The 18,934-nt window shown below is 45.0% G+C and overlaps 1 protein-coding gene across 3 annotated transcripts in view; it reads right to left on the minus strand.

Moving 5' to 3' along the window:
* The window catches only part of STX6 (syntaxin 6), a 132,189-nt gene that overhangs the window by 103,408 nt on the left and 9,847 nt on the right, over nucleotides 1-18,934 (minus strand). For all 3 annotated transcript variants that reach the window (XM_083157184.1, XM_083157181.1, XM_083157183.1), the window contains exons 4-7: nucleotides 17,499-17,561; nucleotides 14,176-14,298; nucleotides 10,545-10,651; nucleotides 9,239-9,333 (exon numbers count right to left, since the gene is read on the minus strand). In XM_083157184.1, the coding sequence (XP_083013310.1) occupies nucleotides 9,239-9,333; nucleotides 10,545-10,651; nucleotides 14,176-14,298; nucleotides 17,499-17,561 (388 nt within the window). The remainder of the gene's footprint in view (nucleotides 1-9,238; nucleotides 9,334-10,544; nucleotides 10,652-14,175; nucleotides 14,299-17,498; nucleotides 17,562-18,934) is intronic.

Raw genomic sequence — 18,934 nt, forward strand, 5'->3', positions numbered from 1 at the left:
AAGTATTATCCATTGCTGGATAGCTCGGGTCCGCGGCGGTGCGGGGTTCGGGAAGTGCTAGCGTTGAACCCGGAGCACAATAAGTGAAAGCCACGTGTTTAAAGCATATATTAAGTGTTTAGTAAACTGTACTTCTGCCTGCCACAAGTAGTTTAACGGGGTATAGTGTTTTGAGTTGCTTGTTCATTACAGTATATGTACCACGTGCGATAAGGTTCGCACACGTGGAGTCTGTGTTTATTATAGTACATAGAGGATCCCCTCTGTGCAAAACTATAACTTTTATTGTTAGTTACTGCAAAACCAGAGACTCCGCCACGTGGCGACAAGCCCTGGGCCTTTTGCAGTAACGTAAAGCGTCTATTGTATATTACGCAAGGTGCGCGCGCACGTGCCCATATCGGGAAATTTTCGCATCTTGATACGTAACTTTCGGACGGAGTTAAGGGATTTATTCCACATTTAGGCGCAATTACTGCGTATAGCGAAACCCGAGTGCAACCTTGCAAATACATTATAGAACACGTGGGTGGCCGATTCATCGGCGGCCTGTGAACAGCGCATGTATACACGTGGCTGTTCATTGGTACTGCACATGCAGCACACATAGGAACTCAAAGGTGAACAGTATTGAACCACTAGCTTTATTTAAACAGTATAGCAATATACTGTGGATAAGGTGGTGATTAAATAAAGAGAAAATAAGTTTTTTTCTTTTTGTTCATTTTCTCATTAAGCAAGCAACTCGAGCATTATTTTAATAGATTCCTATAGCGTATTATAAGGGATTTATACCTGCATAAGTATCTAGTGAAAAGCTACCAGCCTGGGAAGATTTTCTGTACAGAAAAATTTCAAATATATGCATAAGACCAAGGTGTAACCAGCGCCCAGTGTGAAAAATAACTGAGGCGAACGGGTGTGTGACGACACGACTCAAGCGCAGTGTAGCCAGTGTAGGACAGTCCAGTTAGGACCGGGTTCACGTGACGACGTGCCCATAGGAACTGCCCCTTCCGTGGAACTACCTATTTTGATCCACTGGGAGGGTACAAGAGGCTAAATCGGAACCCAGTGATCCGATCAGCTACTTTAGAAATACCAGTTTTTGGGGGTACAGGAAAAACAAGTTTTGCTGTGCCCTGGAAAAACTGCCGCACCTTGCAAGTTGGCTAGCAGTTCGCTACTAGTTGAAAGACTTGGTGATTGAGTACATTACCTCGCATAGTGGGCTTCACGCTTGATTGCGGAATAGTGCCATTTTGTGGAGAAGGAGTGATTTGGGAGTGACTCACTGATAAACGGCCCTCCGGTTTCTGCTAGCTGTGAACGTTTATTCCTGTAATTATGGGTATTAACGGTTCACACAGGGATACCGAGTCAGTTAGGGAGGAATCTAGTCGACCCAAAGGGTCGGCGGCTTTCATTATGTGCAGGAAGCACGGTGAACTCGCAGTTGTTTACCAAAATAAATGGAGAAAAATGACACAAGGCAGCAAGTTAGAATTTCCCAGTGTTGGTAGCTTCGATCCAGAAATCTTATCAGCAGTAAAAGATGAAATATGCCTACTCTCCAGTCGTAAGGAGAGAGTGAAGCATATAGATATTCTTAAATTGTGGCAGAAGGAAGGACAGGAACAATGGGGAACCAGAGGTCTGGCAATACTTGACGCAATCAGCCACAATAAAAATGCAACCGTTACAACCGCTGCCACAATAGAATCAGCTCCCCCACCCCCATATGTGCCGAAGGGGTTAATGACTCATAAGAAAGACATGAGTAATAATGTATCCATTGCTAACTTGTACCCTGTTTTTACCCCCTATAAGCAAGATACAGATTCACAAGGGAGATTCCTGACATCAGCCATCCCTTGCGAAGCTAGCAGAAAGGAGAGAGAGGCTGAGACAGCCCAAGCTGCTGCTGCCATTCTGGTCGAGGAGATGGCTGATGCCAGGAACACGATTGGAGACACAGGTAAGTACACACAACACAGCACAGAGATAGTTGCTCCTGGGATGTTGTCCAATGGTGCAGGGGGGATACAGATCCACCCTCTGCACACAGTGGAACCTCCTTGTGGACGGGGAGGCGGGGATGAGGTAATGCCTGTAAAGGATAGTGACATGCACAATACATGGACATGATTGGAACGTCATTCAATCATCAAAAATTTCCCTGATCCCAGCAAAGATCTGGCAAAGTGTCAGAAATTTGTAAGGGAGCGAGGAAATTCAGATGAGCCCACCAATAAGGATTGGCGATACATGTTGAGAGCTTGCCTCCCTTCACACATAGATGTCCAGAAGTTCATTCGAGACAGTGGTGTGGAGGGCGATAAGATTTTAACTGAACAGGGCAACCAGGAAAATATACGCCTAATAAATATACAATTGGGTGTATATTTCCCCGCGACAGTTGAAAATACCCTAGGGTTCACCATCACACAGAAAGATGGTGAGTCCACCAGCGGATATTTCAACCGTGCTTTACAGGCGTTGCCAAAACACTCTGGTATCCCCAGCCCCAGGGACAACATACATCTTAAGGGAGGGATTGTCTCTGTGCTGATACAAGGTCTTAGGGAAAATCTGAGAACCAACATAGAACCCAACTGCAGACAAATGTCAATACACACTTTAAAGAAATCTGCTGTTGATCTGGACAAACGATTTAGGACAGAAAGACAAAACCAAACGGTATGTTTCAAATGTGGAAACAAAGGACACATAGCCAGACATTGCAGGGTAAGTAACCATAGGAAACGTAACATATATGTAAGTAACTGGGAGACACAATGGGAGAAGACAGGTAGGTCTCAACACATAGCCATAGCCCCACCTAGTAGCCAACGCCGCCCTAAGCATGACACATATATGCAAACAGGGAGTAGGACACACATACACCCCACATCCAGGTAACATAAGACAATATCTGAGGGAGGAGCCTCAGATATGTGTAAGTGGAATAGTTTAAATATAAAGTTTTTTTTTTTGTACCAAACCCGTTAACAATATTCCCTCCTGGTCTAGGTTGTGTCAAGCAATTAGTAGCAGCAATTGGGGTAACAGGAAAAATACAGCATTACCCACTGACGAAACCAGCAGATGTTACAAGCGGGCCTCTGCATACCAAACACTCTTTTCTGTTGGCTGCAGCGGCCCGACTAACCTCCTGAGTAGAGATTTACTATGTAAAATGGGATGTGTCATCTATTGCACCCCTGATGGGGTATTTCTGGACACTCCTAGAAATCTTACACAAGAAGTGCAAGATATGCTGGACAGTCCTCAGAGGCTAATGTTGTATTCCACTGTTATAGAGTCAAATCCATCTAAGGTAGCTAAAAACTACAGCACAAATACCGAGTTCCCTTTAAACTAAAGATGGGAAGGACACAGGATCAATGGCAACCATAGCTTCAATAGAAACCCTGTTAAAAACAGAAAGTATAGCGCCCCAAAGTACAGCCTCACCATTCGAAATCTGAGGTTGAGCTGGAAAAATACCCAGTGAAATAACAAGGTTCCCAAAAGAGAACTTTTAGCTAAATACCCCTAGACACAGCCCATAGTCACAACCACACTGGGAAACAGAAAGAAAGGGAGGGCTTACAAATCAGAATAGGAGTTGAAAAGGGTAAGAACCAAATAGTTGAGAGCCAATTCCCCCATAGTGCTAAATCCTGGTGTCATCAAAATAAAAGAAAATTTTCGGTTGAAAATAAATGTACACATTACTGTCATTAATATTTTCTACCCTTTTTGAGTTTTTCTCTCTCTTTTTCCAATTTTTTTTTTTCTCCTTTCCCTACTTTTCTGTTCCAGAAACCTCAGAAAGCCACCAAGCCCCTCCCCCGGGTCTTGCAAGATCGCACACTGTCCTTACGGCCCACAAATGGGTAAATACCAATACAATGGGTTAATGATCTATTGTTATGTCCTTTCCTCATCCACAGCACCAGCAGTTGGCGATAGACAACTTCTGGTGTATCCTCCTGAGGCAGGACATAAGGTATCTCAGGACGGATTGCGGTTGCGCCTGAACAAGGGGGGGAGGGGGAGGGAAATCTGGGACACATTAGTAACCATAAACCCACAAATCATAGAAAAATAGTTCGAAAAATCTGTCGCACTCCCAGCAGAGAAAAATACCCATTGTGAATATGCGATACCCCATAAAGCGAGTAGTCACAATATATTTTTCAGTAAATCTTGAACAAAGTCCCAGTAACTTTAAGCATTACTCCTAATGTTACCCAGGGCAACCACAGCCACCATCTTGTGAAAAGCAGTCCAAGTAATGCACAAAGCATTCCCCTTCTACAAAGAATGAAAAGGGTTGTAAAACGCATTTACATATAAATAGGTGCAATCACAATACCCATGTCTTCACAGACAGATGTGGATAAAGAAGGAGAAACAGGCCTGATTACAGCTTTTGCCATGGGTAAAACTGACACAAGAGACCATGTGATTTAGAATATTAGACCTGCTGAGGGGGCGACAGATATAGTGACGTAAGATATCTGGCGATGCCAGCCTGACCAATGTCGTACTGCAGTGTACAATTAAACCCTATTACTTAAGCACTTCATACTTGTCTACACAGTGTAGTTGCCATAGCACTACTGGTATACAAAACTGAGAATGTGGTGTTGGGGTGTGGTTTACCTGTTTATGCTCCTCATATAGTCTGGACACTCTTAAAATTCTGCCTAAACATGTGAAAAATATTCATCAGCCAAGTTCACTAAATGGGAACTTGCATTGATGTTACCAGTAAAATGGGTAATATTGTAAACCCAGCAACACTCTTACCAGGTGTGCCCGCCAAAGGCACAAAGGGTGGATTGGTGCTGAGGTTGCTGGAATGGTGGAATTTAGTGGGAGCCGAGACGAATATGATTGCATGACATGTTTGAGTCAGACCTTTTGCAGCAGGCCCCCAAAGGGTGGTAACAACCCATTGGAAGAGGTAATTCATTTTTTTTCGTTCTTTCCACAACACCGATAGGGAAAATTGTATACTGGCTATACCGTAATAGATGGAAAAGGCATAGTAGAGGCTGAACCCATTGGACGTCTCACTCAGCAACAGCAGTCTCATTAATAGTACTGCGAACTGAGAGAAAAACAGCCAATATTCATGCCGACTCCAAGTATGTTTGTTGGGGTAATACAGAAGATCTTAGGCCCTATGGCGCCTCAGATGTTTTGTTTCAGTAGCTGGCACTCCAGTGGCGCAAGCGTTGTAAGTTTAAAAGATTTCTGACAGTCACACAGCTGCCGGACAGAGTGGCTGTTATCAAGTGTAAAGGCCACATCTTCGATGAGGATTCAGTGTCACTTGATAATGAACATGCTGGCAAGGCAGCTGGGTGAGCCATGCGCTCTGCGGATAATGTTTGTGTCCCCCCTGTAAATGTCAGTACATTCACATAGAAATACAAGATTTGTGTCCCCTGCAGGAGAAGCAGTCTGGAAGGAGAAGGGATGTGGACAGGAATAGAAAGATGGACAAGGAAAACCAGTGACTCTGAGAACATGCCAAACTGTCAGGACAGAGATAGCCCATGGCCTGACTTGTCTTGACAGGGAAGGTATGTGGAAAAAAATTAGTCCGAAATTTCTGGCGTGCCCACAGACAGGTAAGACGACAGGATCATGCCTTACTTGTCTGGGGGGAAAGAAACTGCAACGGTTGTTCCCACAGAGCCATCTCCACATCCCTCCTCCAGCAGGATCCTCTGCAGGTAATACAAAATTGGCTTCGTACAGTCCACTCTAGAAGCATTTATTTATTTATTTATTTTTTTATATATATATATATGTGTTGACGTTTGTGTGTATAGATATAGCAGCCCAGAAGCACCCTTGAGTATGCAAGTATATTTATATATATGAAAGGTTTAAGTCATGTATGAACCTTCAGGGACTGATGGTACACCCCATAATCTCTTTTGTAGTAGTAGAATCACTCTCAGAACTCCACCTCATTGGTCCCCATCGAAACATTGCTTGGCGGGCAGCCACAGGTTATGGTAATCCCACAAGGAGATCCTAGACCACAAATGCAAGTGATGTATCCACACCTGGAAAACTGCAGCAAAAGGACTTTGTTGACACCTGTTGTGAACTGTCATAACCATGAACCAGGAGATGTTGTTGTTTCCCCTGCTTTGCCATATACAGGTTGCTTGATAGACCTTTGGAAAGAACCACCCCAAATCTTGTTGACCAGCACTACCTCAATAACAAAGTCGCAGAGAGAGAGATTCGGGTACGTTCGTCCTACTGCCAAAGGAACAGAAAACCAAAAGGTCCTTACACTCGAGGGCGAAAGAAAGAAATCGCTAAGAGGCACCATTTCGGGAGGACTGGAGAGCAGCTAAGGTCAAGCAACCTGTACAAGCTACAAAAGGGACTGTGACACACCCCACTGGTAACAGGTTGGAAGGATCACTAACCAAATTTTTCCTTTCTCAGTTTTCTCTATTGTTGTGGGTCCTATTCTTGTCTCCCCCCCACTATCCGTTATCTTCAAAATCAAGGATACCGCCGCCGCACTGCTGCCAGGCATTGGACGGACGATACAGAGTTCTGAGAGTGTGTTACCCGTCCCAGTTTAGGTCAAGGTAGAATCTATAAACTTGACACATTACCCAGGACCGGATGTTTGATAGTGATAATACCATCATACTTAAAAGCATACCAAAAAGAAAAACAACAAAGAGTTCAAGGGTCTGTTGTCACAAACAATACCTACCACGTGTATATGTTGTAACCACCCCTGTTTTTATTTTTATCCCAAAATTGTACATTATCCTTCGTGACCCTGAGTAGATTGTTCGATAAATGCGGCCCATCGTTTATCCATGATCCTGGATCGGCCGAGAGCAGATGGTTTACTCCCCTTATATGTTTATTTCATGGATCCCAATTTCTTTGTTAGGATTATGAATTTCTGTATTGTCGTGTAAAATGTTTTTTTTTATGTAACAGTTTTATATTTACTGTTAAAGGGTGGACTATGGAAGTCGAGTTACACACACGCCATTTTAGGATAGTATGGCCGCCATTTTGGTTCGCAGAGTTGCGCAAATAAAGTTTCCATACCCGAGTATGTGTGACAAAGTGGACCAGAAGAGTAGCCATACTATCACACATAAATTCATAATAACATACTGACACAAAATAAAATATAGTTAAAGGTTTAGAACGCCACACATAGCTTAGTTAGCCCTGCATACATCTGTCTGTATCATGTTTAGTACCGTTCCGTTCCGTTTCTTATGCGTAGTATTCCGGTCATTGCGAATATTTCACAATATACACGGCTCGACAGTTATGGACATAATCCATATTCCAGGGACAGTTTCTGTTGAAAGTAGGTAACAAAGGAAACTAGATGAAACCAGTTCTTATCCCTGCTGACGCCGAAACCATCAAACAAAGGACTCTTAAAGTTCACTCCCCTGCACCTATTCAGACCAGGTGCAGCGTCTAACCCCCCAATCACAGCTGAACTGACATACGACCTCCGACCAATGAAAACGGCCTTTGACCTCCCCTTTCTGACCCTATAAGATAGGCGACCCAGAGCAGCCAGGGTCTCTTCGGCACATCTACCTTCCCATGACTTTTCTACCGGACTATAGTTCAGCCCTGAACGATAGTGAGCTCTGACCGGACTGCACTTCGCATATTTGATGAGACGGGTAACGGTTGCATTAACGGTATTTATACTTATTGTATAGTTGGCTGGTTGTGTCTTGTATCTGTATTCTTTCCCCTTAGCAGAGCCTGTTTAGTATTCATTGTTAGCATATTGTATCACTTGTTAAACCTGTATCTTCTATTCCTGTAACCCCCTGTTGTCCATTAGGGACTTAAATACAACCTTTTTATGGAGTTCTTATCTCCTTACTTCTATACTGTGGTTTGTGTCTGTTATTCGCATTTTGCGATAAAGGTATATTACGGACACTGTCCATAAAGGTATATTCGCAGATTAGAGACAAATTACTGCGAAGGAATCTCTTATTAAGGTATTGGTTCTTGGTGTACAATATACAATACAAGGTACGCTACGCTGCGCTACGTTTTGTTCGCACGTAGTTAGGTATAAAGGGTACGCAGGTTGCGGACTTATTACGTAACCTGCGCTTTTCACTTATTGTCTCTCTGGTCATATTTAATCGCCATTAACAATACATACATACATACATACATACATACATACATACATACATACACAATCCCCGCCGGCGGCGGCACTCCAATAGGAAATAAAACACACCAAGGCTGTGCGGTTAGAGCCAACGTTTCAAGGCCGTCTGGCCTTTTTATCAAGGTGCAAAAGAGACTCTTTTGCACCTTGATAAAAAGGCCAGACGGCCTTGAAACGTCGGCTGTAACCGCACAGCCTTGGTGTGTTTTATTTCCTATTGGAGTGCCGCCGCCGGGGATTGTATATAGGAGCAGCTCTGTCGACTGCTCACGGAAGGCACCCCGGTCTGCAAACTTGAACTGTGTCAGGCAGTGCATGTTTTCAAGATCTCTTCGAAGCAACTGTGTATGATTGACAGATCACTGTCCTAGACAAATAAAATGATGCCGTACAAATTGTAACATCTATTTCAGGCCTTCCAGCTTAACCCAGCAGTGGATAATACCGCTGACTAACAGTACTGGGATCAGGTGTTCAGTCCTAACCAGGACCGTATCTGTGTTGGGTTAGCATCTACATGAGTTTTCTGATAACAGGCTGCTGGGCAAAACGCTACATAGAAATCAACTTCTATCTATCCTGTAACAAGTATATTTTATAAAAGGATACTTAGAAGTTGGTTGGTTGCTATACAACTGTTCTTCACCTGACATCTGTAGATGGTTTTATTACATCTTCTCTTAGACCGACACTGGGTGCCATGGGGCAATTGAAGGGGTGCCACGGGTTTATGGTTTAGGACCCACTTAAATTAAGTTCAATATAAATCAGAAATCAGAGCTGGGGGTTATATTAAAGCAGAATTGGTAGAGTAACAGGGAGCGTAGACAACTGCATGTTACTCTTGTATATAAATTGTCTACGTGACAGAGTGAAATGTTTGGTAAGTTTTTGTGGTTATTTCCACCACTGAAAGTATATAAAAATAATCCTCCTGATAGAATATCTGCCCAACCAACACCGACAGCTTTACCCTGTACTGCTCTGGGCGGTGCCCACACTCACCGCTGGTCATGTGAGACACCTTCGCCAGCTTCTTCAGAACATTATCCATGCGAGAATGCGCAGTGTCCACCTCATGTGTGAAGTCGTCCAGCATCCTGCACAGAACAAACACTGGTCACTACTAGAATCAGCTCCCAAATTTAGCCAATTAAAGCTAACACATTTTGACTATAAACAAAAGAGTTTTCAGATTGTGGGGCAGATGTACTAAACCTTGGAGAGTAGTAAAGTGGAGAGAGATAAAGTTCCAGCCAATGAGCTCCTATTTGCCATGTTACAGGCGGAGTTTGATAAATAACAGTTAGGAGCGGATTGGTTTCTAATTTGTCTCTCTCCAATTTATCACTCTCCAACGTTCAGTAGATCTACCTCTAATTCTTTACAGAAAGAGTGATGGAACATTGTGGTATGTGGGTGAAATAATTCAAGGTGGCATTGTCCACATGTGGTTATTGCGAAGACTGGGGGAGATTTTAAAGCTTAGAGAGATTAAGGGGGTATTCAAACCGGGATTCCAACTATCGGAACGTCTTGACAGTCGGAATCCCGTCCGTTCCGACACTAACTCGACAGTTGGAATCCAATGTTTTGACTGTCGAGTATTGGAAACTACGTAAATTGTTGGAAACGGCCGCGGATTGTCGGAAAACAATAGTAGTTTCTGGCAAAACAGATCCTGTTGGAAAATACTGTTACAGGTTGAATACCCCCCCCCCCCCAAATAAAAGAGGTAGAAGAGAAAGTACCAAACCAACATGTGTTTGAAAAATGACTGCAATCAACTGACTTGTTTTATACTGAGGGGTAGATGTATGAAGAAGTGATCAGGGAGAAGTGAACCAGAGGAGAAGTGGCCCCCATGACAACCAATCAGTACTGAAGTAACATCTATAATTTGCATAACATAAAATTATACAGAGCAGCTGATTGGTTGCCATGGGCCACTTCTCCTCTGGCTCACTTCTCCCTTTTGTTTCTCTCCACTTTATCTCTCTTAGATTTGCCGTCTCACCCCCTATGGAAGTCATTCCGCAGAACTGATTGGCTTTGCAATACACTCATTTAGTTTGAAGTAAACACAAGCATAACTGAGTTTTACATTTGTCTGCTTTAGGCAAAGAGGATTGCAGAGGAAGTCCCCCTAACTCAGTGCAAAACCAAGACATTATATTAGTAAGCCGACTTCATGCACTCGGTGCAGCATATACTGTAGACTGTAGACTTCTAGAGTTGCACCAACTGCAGCAACATTCCAGTATATTCTCCGTAACTGCTTCTAGTACCCACGGCCCACACTGGCACTCACACTGCTTGTTCATCCAGCTCATTGCCGATGCGCTGTGACATATTCTTCAGCACGCCAATGCTGCCAGATACAAGCTCTAACTCCTCATCTTGTTGCTCCAGGATCATCTAATATAGAAACAGGGGTGATAAATTTAGCGGCACAAACTGGAACCAGAGCGAGAAAATAAAAAACAACTTTTTTTTTTGCACAATTTATTGTATTGCTATGTACCATACAGTGCAAGGGGGAATTCAAGTCTTTTTAATTGGCGCCCCTAAAAATGGAATTACGACAAAGCTATTCAATTGTTTTGCAGATGGGGCATGAGTGCCGTGAGCACCTATTATTTCTGCTTGTACCCTCCTGAGGTGGCAGGCAGAAATGCACATGTTTTTTAGAGCCAAAAATGCAGTGCACCCAGTAGATGGGTGTAGCGACTTTACATGAATACGGCCTTTCCTGGCAACTGATTACCTCCTCCCACTTTGCCTGTGCTGCTCCCTACCTCTGGAATTCTCCCCCTTTCCCTATCAGACTCTCCACCTGTCTACAAAACTTTAAATGCTTCATTAAACCCAGCCGTCTCTCATCCTAATCCTCTGTGCCAAGCTCACTGTCTTCCCAGTCTGTCCCCCCATCCCATTTACCACACGAGCAGGGCACCTCATGTGCTACTCCTTTCCTTACATATACCATCATCTACTCCATACTCCCTGCAATGGCACCTAACCCTCGGTTGCGGCTGCCCTGCTGCTTATATGAGTGTTAGGAGTACTGATGCGGCAACGTCTATATACCATGTACTTGTCCTGTAATTCACTGTTTCCCAGTTTAGATCATTTATTTGTATACTTTGTTAGGTGCTGCATAACCCTTTTGGCGCCATAAAGGATAATAATAATAATAATAATAATCTGGCTGCAACAAGAATAATAAGTCATTTGTGCCTGCAGCACTCGCATCCATAAGAAATACAATTGAATAGCTCCGTTGGGTGTCCATTACTTAGTGGATGAGCAAAAAAAAACAACAATTGAATTCATTCTTAGGAGTAAATTTACTAAAGCTTCTAAAAATGAAAAGAGGTGAAGTTGCCCATAGCAACCAACCAGATTCTGTCTATCATTTCTCTATTGAATCCTAGACAATGATCGAAAGAATCTGGTTGCTATGGGTAACATCATTAAAAGATTTCTGCCTATTCATTTGGCATAACACACAGCTGACAGAGTTACAAATGCAGAGATCACAGGGAGGGTTCAGGTATGTGGAATTATGGGTACTGCATTAGGTTAATGTGAGTATTGAGTAGTCTCTCCATCTAGAACAGCAGATTATGGGGCAGATTTATTAAGCTCAATGAAGTGATAAACTGTCTGATTTTTATCACCGGCCAATCAGCTCCTACCTGTGAAGCTACAGGCTTGGTTTAAAAAATGACAGGTAAGAGCTGATTGGACGGTGATAAAAAAAAAACAGACAGTTTATCACTTCACCGAGCCTAATAAATCTACCATTCAGAGCACACGTGTGGCCTGATGTGTTATTTGGAGGAGAAGCAAAGGCTTTATGCTGTCTGGCTGCCCAGATCCCATTGTTCACAGCATTCATTAACCCAGACCTATTGAAAGGTAAGGGAGAAGAACGTCCCAGGGCACGGAAGTACAGACATGAAGCCACACGAGCTCCGGTGACAGAGCCGCTTCTGCAGGTTATCACATGAACAAGGAACTAAAAGGACCTTCAACATCATAAACAAGGAACCACCCACCAAGTAGGCGGCATCACTAACGTGTGTGATGTGTAAACAGGCGCAGGAAGCAGCTGACCACGGACCTAGGAGCCCGCTCTAAGGGCCTGATTCAGGTTGGCTCGCTAACCAGTGTACATTCTCTGCCTAGCCAGCCCATGAACGCCGCCCAGATCCCTTCGCTGACATGCGAAGCGGTGAGTCCACTAAGAAGTCATTCGATGGTTGCCAACCATCAAATGAGGTCTCCTGCCTTCGGAAATAAAAGTCAGTCTGAACTGACTTATTAACTCCGCAGATCACCGAAGACGGGCGCCGGTGTCATGTTAGCTGCCCGTCTTGCATTCTCAGGGAAACGCCCATAAAACGCTGGGCCGGTGTCCGCCCCCCCCCCCCCCCAACACCTGCCCCCCATTCCTCCTCTACCTGCGCACACTGCTCGGCAACTGTAATAGTCACCGAAGGCGTTCGCACAGGGGGTCTGCGCATGTGCAGACCCCCCCCCAACATCAGAACGGGGCTGAATTTGCCCCATTCCGATCTCTGCTGAAATCAGCCCTTAAGTACAGAGGTGAATGGATCTGTACCCTTAGGCTACATACAGGGCCATGGCTGTGATCTGTACCCTTAGGCTACATATAAGGCCCACGGCCTGGATCAGTCCCTTTAGGCTACATGCAGGGCCATGGCTTGGATCAGTCCCTTTAGGTTACATACAGGGCCATGGCTGGGATCTGTACCCTTAGGCTACATACAGGGCCATGGCTGGGATCTGTACCCTTAGGCTACATACAGGGCCATGGCTTGGATCTGTACCCTTAGGCTACATATAGGGCCATGGCTTGGATCTGTACCCTTAGGCTACATATAGGGCCATGGCTTGGATCTGTACCCTTAGGCTACATATAAGGCCCACGGCCTGGATCAGTCCCTTTAGGCTACATGCAGGGCCATGGCTTGGATCAGTCCCTTTAGGTTACATACAGGGCCATGGCTGGGATCTGTACCCTTAGGCTACATACAGGGCCATGGCTTGGATCTGTACCCTTAGGCTACATATAGGGCCATGGCTTGGATCTGTACCCTTAGGCTACATATAGGGTCATGGCTTGGATCTGTCCCTTTAGGCTACATACAGGGCCATGGCTGGGATCTATACCCTTAGGCTACATATAGGGTCATGGCTTGGATCTATACCCTTAGGCTACATACAGGGCCATGGCTGGGATCTATACCCTTAGGCTACATATAGGGCCCATGGCTGGGATCTATACCCTTAGGCTACATATAGGGCCCATGGCTTGGATCTGTCCCTTTAGGCTACATACAGGGCCATGGCTTGGATCTATACCCTTAGGCTACATATAGGGCCCATGGCTTGGATCTGTCCCTTTAGGCTACATACAGGGCCATGGCTTGGATCTATACCCTTAGGCTACATATAGGGTCATGGCTTGGATCTGTCCCTTTAGGCTACATACAGGGCCATGGCTGGGATCTGTACCCTTAGGCTACATATAGGGCCCATGGCTTGGATCTGTCCCTTTAGGCTACATACAGGGCCATGGCTTGGATCTATACCCTTAGGCTACATACAGGGCCATGGCTTGGATCTGTCCCTTTAGGCTACATACAGGGCCATGGCTGGGATCTATACCCTTAGGCTACATATAGGGCCCATGGCTTGATTTGTCACATATAGAATCCTTTAGCCTACATTTCTGGTAACAGGGCTTAGTTGAGTGATCTAGATTCATAGAAATATGGCAGCGCGTAGTGAACAACATCTGACTTATTTTACAGAATGAGAATCTTCTTGCATTTCACTGATGATGCATCGAGTCAACGCCACGCACTGCCTGCCCTGCACACACTTCTTCCACACGTCTCATATCTTACCTGCTGCTGCGTGACTTGCCCATCAAGAAACTGGGAGTTTGCAGATTGGATATCATTGTCCAGCGCTTTGTACTTGTCTGGCTCAGTATTCCAGCCCTGTTTTGTCCCTTCTCCTAAGAGTGCCTGAAAGAGAAAAAGTAGATAAATGCAGACAGTTTGTAGCACAAACTTCATCCAGTATACAAGTTATTACTAAGGAAATATGGTTCCCCATGTGGGAGTTCCACAGCTGTTGAGAGAAATTAATCAGGGTGCAAGCATTAGTGTAAGATCAGCATTAAGCAAACATGACCACGGGGGCCATGCAGTGTTGCATGCTAATGCATTTGCAGCCGTGATCCCGTGCGCACAGAATGAGCAAAAATATGCAAAATTCACAGATTCCTGAATTTCAAGTGACAGCCCTACTGGCGGCTTCAAGACATGCCTGGAAAACGGGTGAGTCACACCTGCGTTCTTGCCTCCGCTCGGCGTTACCTCCTCCATACAGTGCCTTACTGGCAACCACCTTGGAAATGAGTCCTCCCACCACGCGACACTGCTAAGGAACATTGGTGCGAGCACAGTACGACCGTGTCATGTGACGACTTGGCCACTAATCCCTCCACTGCATAGATACTGGCATTGCGTACTTAGCGGAATCAGGCCCTTTATGTGTACTTTATATGGGGGAGGTGATTTAGATTGGTCGCAAATCCCACTTCCAGCAACAAAAACATGTAACAGCAATAAAAGCGCAAAGGGACAAATAAACATCATCAGCGATGTTGTTAGATATGTCGCTGGCGTCAGCGTTGTGTTGGTACCACAATGCAACAAAGTTAAAGTTGCTTCTTAAGCATTTTAGCAGTGTTGTCCGATGAACGTGAAATACGGTTTTATAGCAACACGTTTAGCATTCTGCTGCCGACACCGATAAAATGTTTTAAGTAGAATTTTAAACTTGTCGCATTACGACTGCATCCCCTTATTTCGGATTCAGTATTGAATCCCGGCGGTCGGGATCCCGGCGTTCAGAATCCCGACAGCCGAAATCCCGACAAGGGGGGGGCCCGCAGCGGGCCCGGTGCCTCGCTACGCTCGGCGCACTCATTTATTCTCCCTCCAGGGGTGTCGTGGACACCCACGGAGGGAGAATGTGTCGGCATTTCGGCGGTCGGGATTCCGGCGTCGGGATTCTGAACGCCGGGATCCCGACCGCCGGGATTGTAACTGCATCCCCTTATTTCTACGCTGTTCTATATCAGGTTACCAAGAGACCTATCAATTCGCAGGAAAGTCTCTGACAGCTCTTGCAGCAACGTTTACGCACCAGTAAGAGAATGGCGTACAATGGTCCCCATTGTTGTCGTTCACTTATATACAGTCAGATGTCACTGTATGAGAGGAATTACACTTGGTATTACACAGATGGTAATCAGGATCTGCTGACTTTAAGTGTATAAATATAACTATTATGGGCAATGCGGAGCTGAACACAAGTTGACCTTAGCTGCAAGCACGCAACAAAATGTGGTTACTCTGAGGTAGGACTGTCCTTAGCCCTATGCTTCACCGCATTATCACTGCACCAGCCCTATCCGGCCAACAGGCGTAGTTACATGTATGCACAATTCTGCATAGCCCGCAATTTTGTAGACACACCTTAGCTGAATATGGGTGAGCACCCTATAACACCCAGTCATTCCCCTTCTACCACAAGTGGAGAGGTCACAGAGCTAAGTAGGACTACATACTGCCTTGGTTTGTGTATGCTCGGTTCTATACATAGAAATTTGTGCACTTGCAGGGAAATAACAAAAACACAAAGAGCACTGTGTGGTTGGCGTAACGGTAAGTAATACTGCCTTATAGAACTGAGGTTTTTCGATTCAATACCCAACAAGGTCCTACCTGTGTGGGGGTTGTATGTTCGCCCTGTGTTCATGTGGGTTTTCTGCCTTACTCCAATATCATACCGGTAGGTTAATGGGATTCTGACATCCTACTGTGTGTGCACATATGATAGGGACTACAGAGTGTAAGCTTCAGTGGGACAGGGTCGGATGTGCATGACCAAATATTATAGAAAGAATATCATTTAATACATGGCTGGACAAATACCAAGGACCAGGTTCCACAGAGACCAAATTCTGCTTCATTGCGACCAGATTTTTTTGCAGGGAGTGAGGAAGCAGATCAGCGGTGCCCGACCACCCATCTGCCCTTCCTGTCAGTCTCTGCAGAGCTGCTGCTGCTCCTCCTTACTCTCCAGCTACCTGCATCTGAGCCTGTACAGCAAGGCTAACAGCGGCTACCTACTTCTCATACAGGGGCTTAGCAACTGCCCCCATCACAAGTCCCCCATTGGGATGTGGGTCTTTCACCCGGCCCAGCAGCTGCACCTCCACTCTCCGAGGCACTGTGCATTGAGTGTCACTGCTTTTTGCTGCTGGACGAGCGGGGGCTGCACAGCTTCCAGCATGCAACTTCTGGCAAAGAGCATGTTACCCCTGGCATCAAGAGCAATGAGCATGTAGTAAGCAACACTTATGTGGCATAATATGTAATAAGCATTCCGGTGTGTGGTATTATATGTAATGGGCATTACAGTGTGTGGCATAATGTGTAATAGACATTCCAGTGTTTGGTAGAATGTGTACTGGGCATTACAGTGTGTGGTATAATATGTAATAGTTATTATGGTGTGTGGCATGACGTGTAATGGGCATTATAGCATGTGGAATAATATGTAACGGGTGTGTGACATGTGCAATAGGCATTTCGGTGTCAATTGTTGCCCCTATTTTTGGTTTGTCTGGCTCCTATGCTTTTATCCTGGCTCCTACATTTTAAAAAAAATGGTCAAGCCCCGATTTAATAAAATAAAGAAACAATGCTACATTATATTTGCCCATCTAGGTAGGTTTAGTAATCTGAGTGTTGGTAGTGAACCAATAAGTGATGAGTCTCTGGATCCCGGTGACGTCACTGGTTCCTAGAGACTGCATGGGCTGCATTCTTATGAATACTGGTTTAGCCCACAGAAGGCGATGGGTGCACTTTAACACGTTGTTCCAACTTAAGGTGTTACTTTCCTGTAAGAGTCAGGCAACAAGTAAGCGAAAGTACTGTACACGTGTCAATGGGACCAAACAGCTTCCCCTTGGAGACTGCTGGTTCAGGAGTGTGCATCACTCCCAGTGACCGTGACTTGGAGACAATACGTAACCTGAGACCGCAGCAAGTGATGCACATTACACTTACTGCACAGTGTGACCTCTTCCAATTCACCAAGGACACCAACAAACAAACAGAGGATATAAAAAGATCTCGCCTCTCACCTGCCGGTTCTTTTTTTCAGCTAAGGCATGAACAGATGGACTGGTCATCTGATCCTTCATTTCCTGTATGCCATGGAAAAAAAAGAGAGCGAATAGATTGTGTGTTTTAGCGGCAGTGAAATTACAGTAACTGTAGTAAGCTACATGAATAATCAGTCAGGAACCCTATATAAAACTATCCCTGTATGTACTTGTGCTTTGCAAAGGTTTTTATTTTATATGCTTTATTTACAGTAAATGCTGACATTTTCAGGGTAACTTGACCATTAGGTGGCAGTGTGATGTTTATTGACAGTTAAATAGAGTCTCACTGTAAGCCAATAACAAGGTATTTCCAACAATTAAAATACAGTCAATCACATGTCTAATATCCAGGAGGCAAAGACAATACCCACTTGGCAATGGGAAGGACCAACCCTGCATACCCCCAGTACAGCAGACTCACCCCTTATTGAGTGTGCACTGGCAGAGTGAAACATGCTTAATTGAGTGTCATAGGTGCTTTAGGACCACATAGTCCTTCCTGAGTCAGACAGATCTGTGGCCATTTTTCTGTTCTGTCTATGAGAGAATCTGACAGAAACCCCCTTGGAAGCCTTTGCTGCTCACTATTTTTACCGCCATCGCTTCCGGACGTGAACTCACACCATGCTGGGTATAAAATATTAATTAGAAACAAGCACCCCATCTCTGTGTGCACACTTGTGCAATGAAGCCAGCTTGCACTCCCATGACACTGTCACACTATGGGGCTGTTTGTGTGATCACCTGTTCACCTCTCAGATACGGCCATTTCTCAAGAAGTGTGTTCTGTTCACAGATGGATCAATGGGTTCTCTCCAGCGATCTGTATCAGGGAACACATGCCTGACCTTGCAAATGCACAGTCTCAGATCTTGGTCTTTTGTGCAAGCGCCGTATGCGCCAACCTGCAAGAGCTTTCCTCAACTGCGCTTGCATCTGACTCAGAGTGAGACCCACAGAAACCCCAACTACATTATAAGATGTATTGCGATGTGGCCTGGGAATGGACAGCAGCAGGCATACCTCCCAACTGTCCCGTCTCATAACGACAGTGCCGATTCAGGTGTTTTGTTTTGGCGGTGGGAAAGTTAGGAGGCATCACATTCCAAAGGCGTGCACAGCAATAAATGGCAAGTTAGAAAGGAGTACAGGGCACTGCATATCGCCATTGTGATGTAGACACAGGCATGGTGGGTACAGCCAGCCACCACTGTGATGTGCTGATTCATAGATTGTATATGTTGGGTGGTATGGGAGCAGGACAGAACTGAGAGGGGATTATCATGTGATAGAGTCATTCTACCCCAAGTTTTCTGTCCCTCTAAAAGGTGCCCATACACTGGTGCAATGTATCGCAGCAGTGTATGGGCTGCCGACCCCCCTGAGCCGCCCAGGATTGCATGAAATACATT

Source organism: Crinia signifera, chromosome 8 (genome assembly GCF_055691185.1).
Source record: "Crinia signifera chromosome 8, ASM5569118v1, whole genome shotgun sequence".
NCBI classification, from domain to species: domain Eukaryota; kingdom Metazoa; phylum Chordata; class Amphibia; order Anura; family Myobatrachidae; genus Crinia; species Crinia signifera.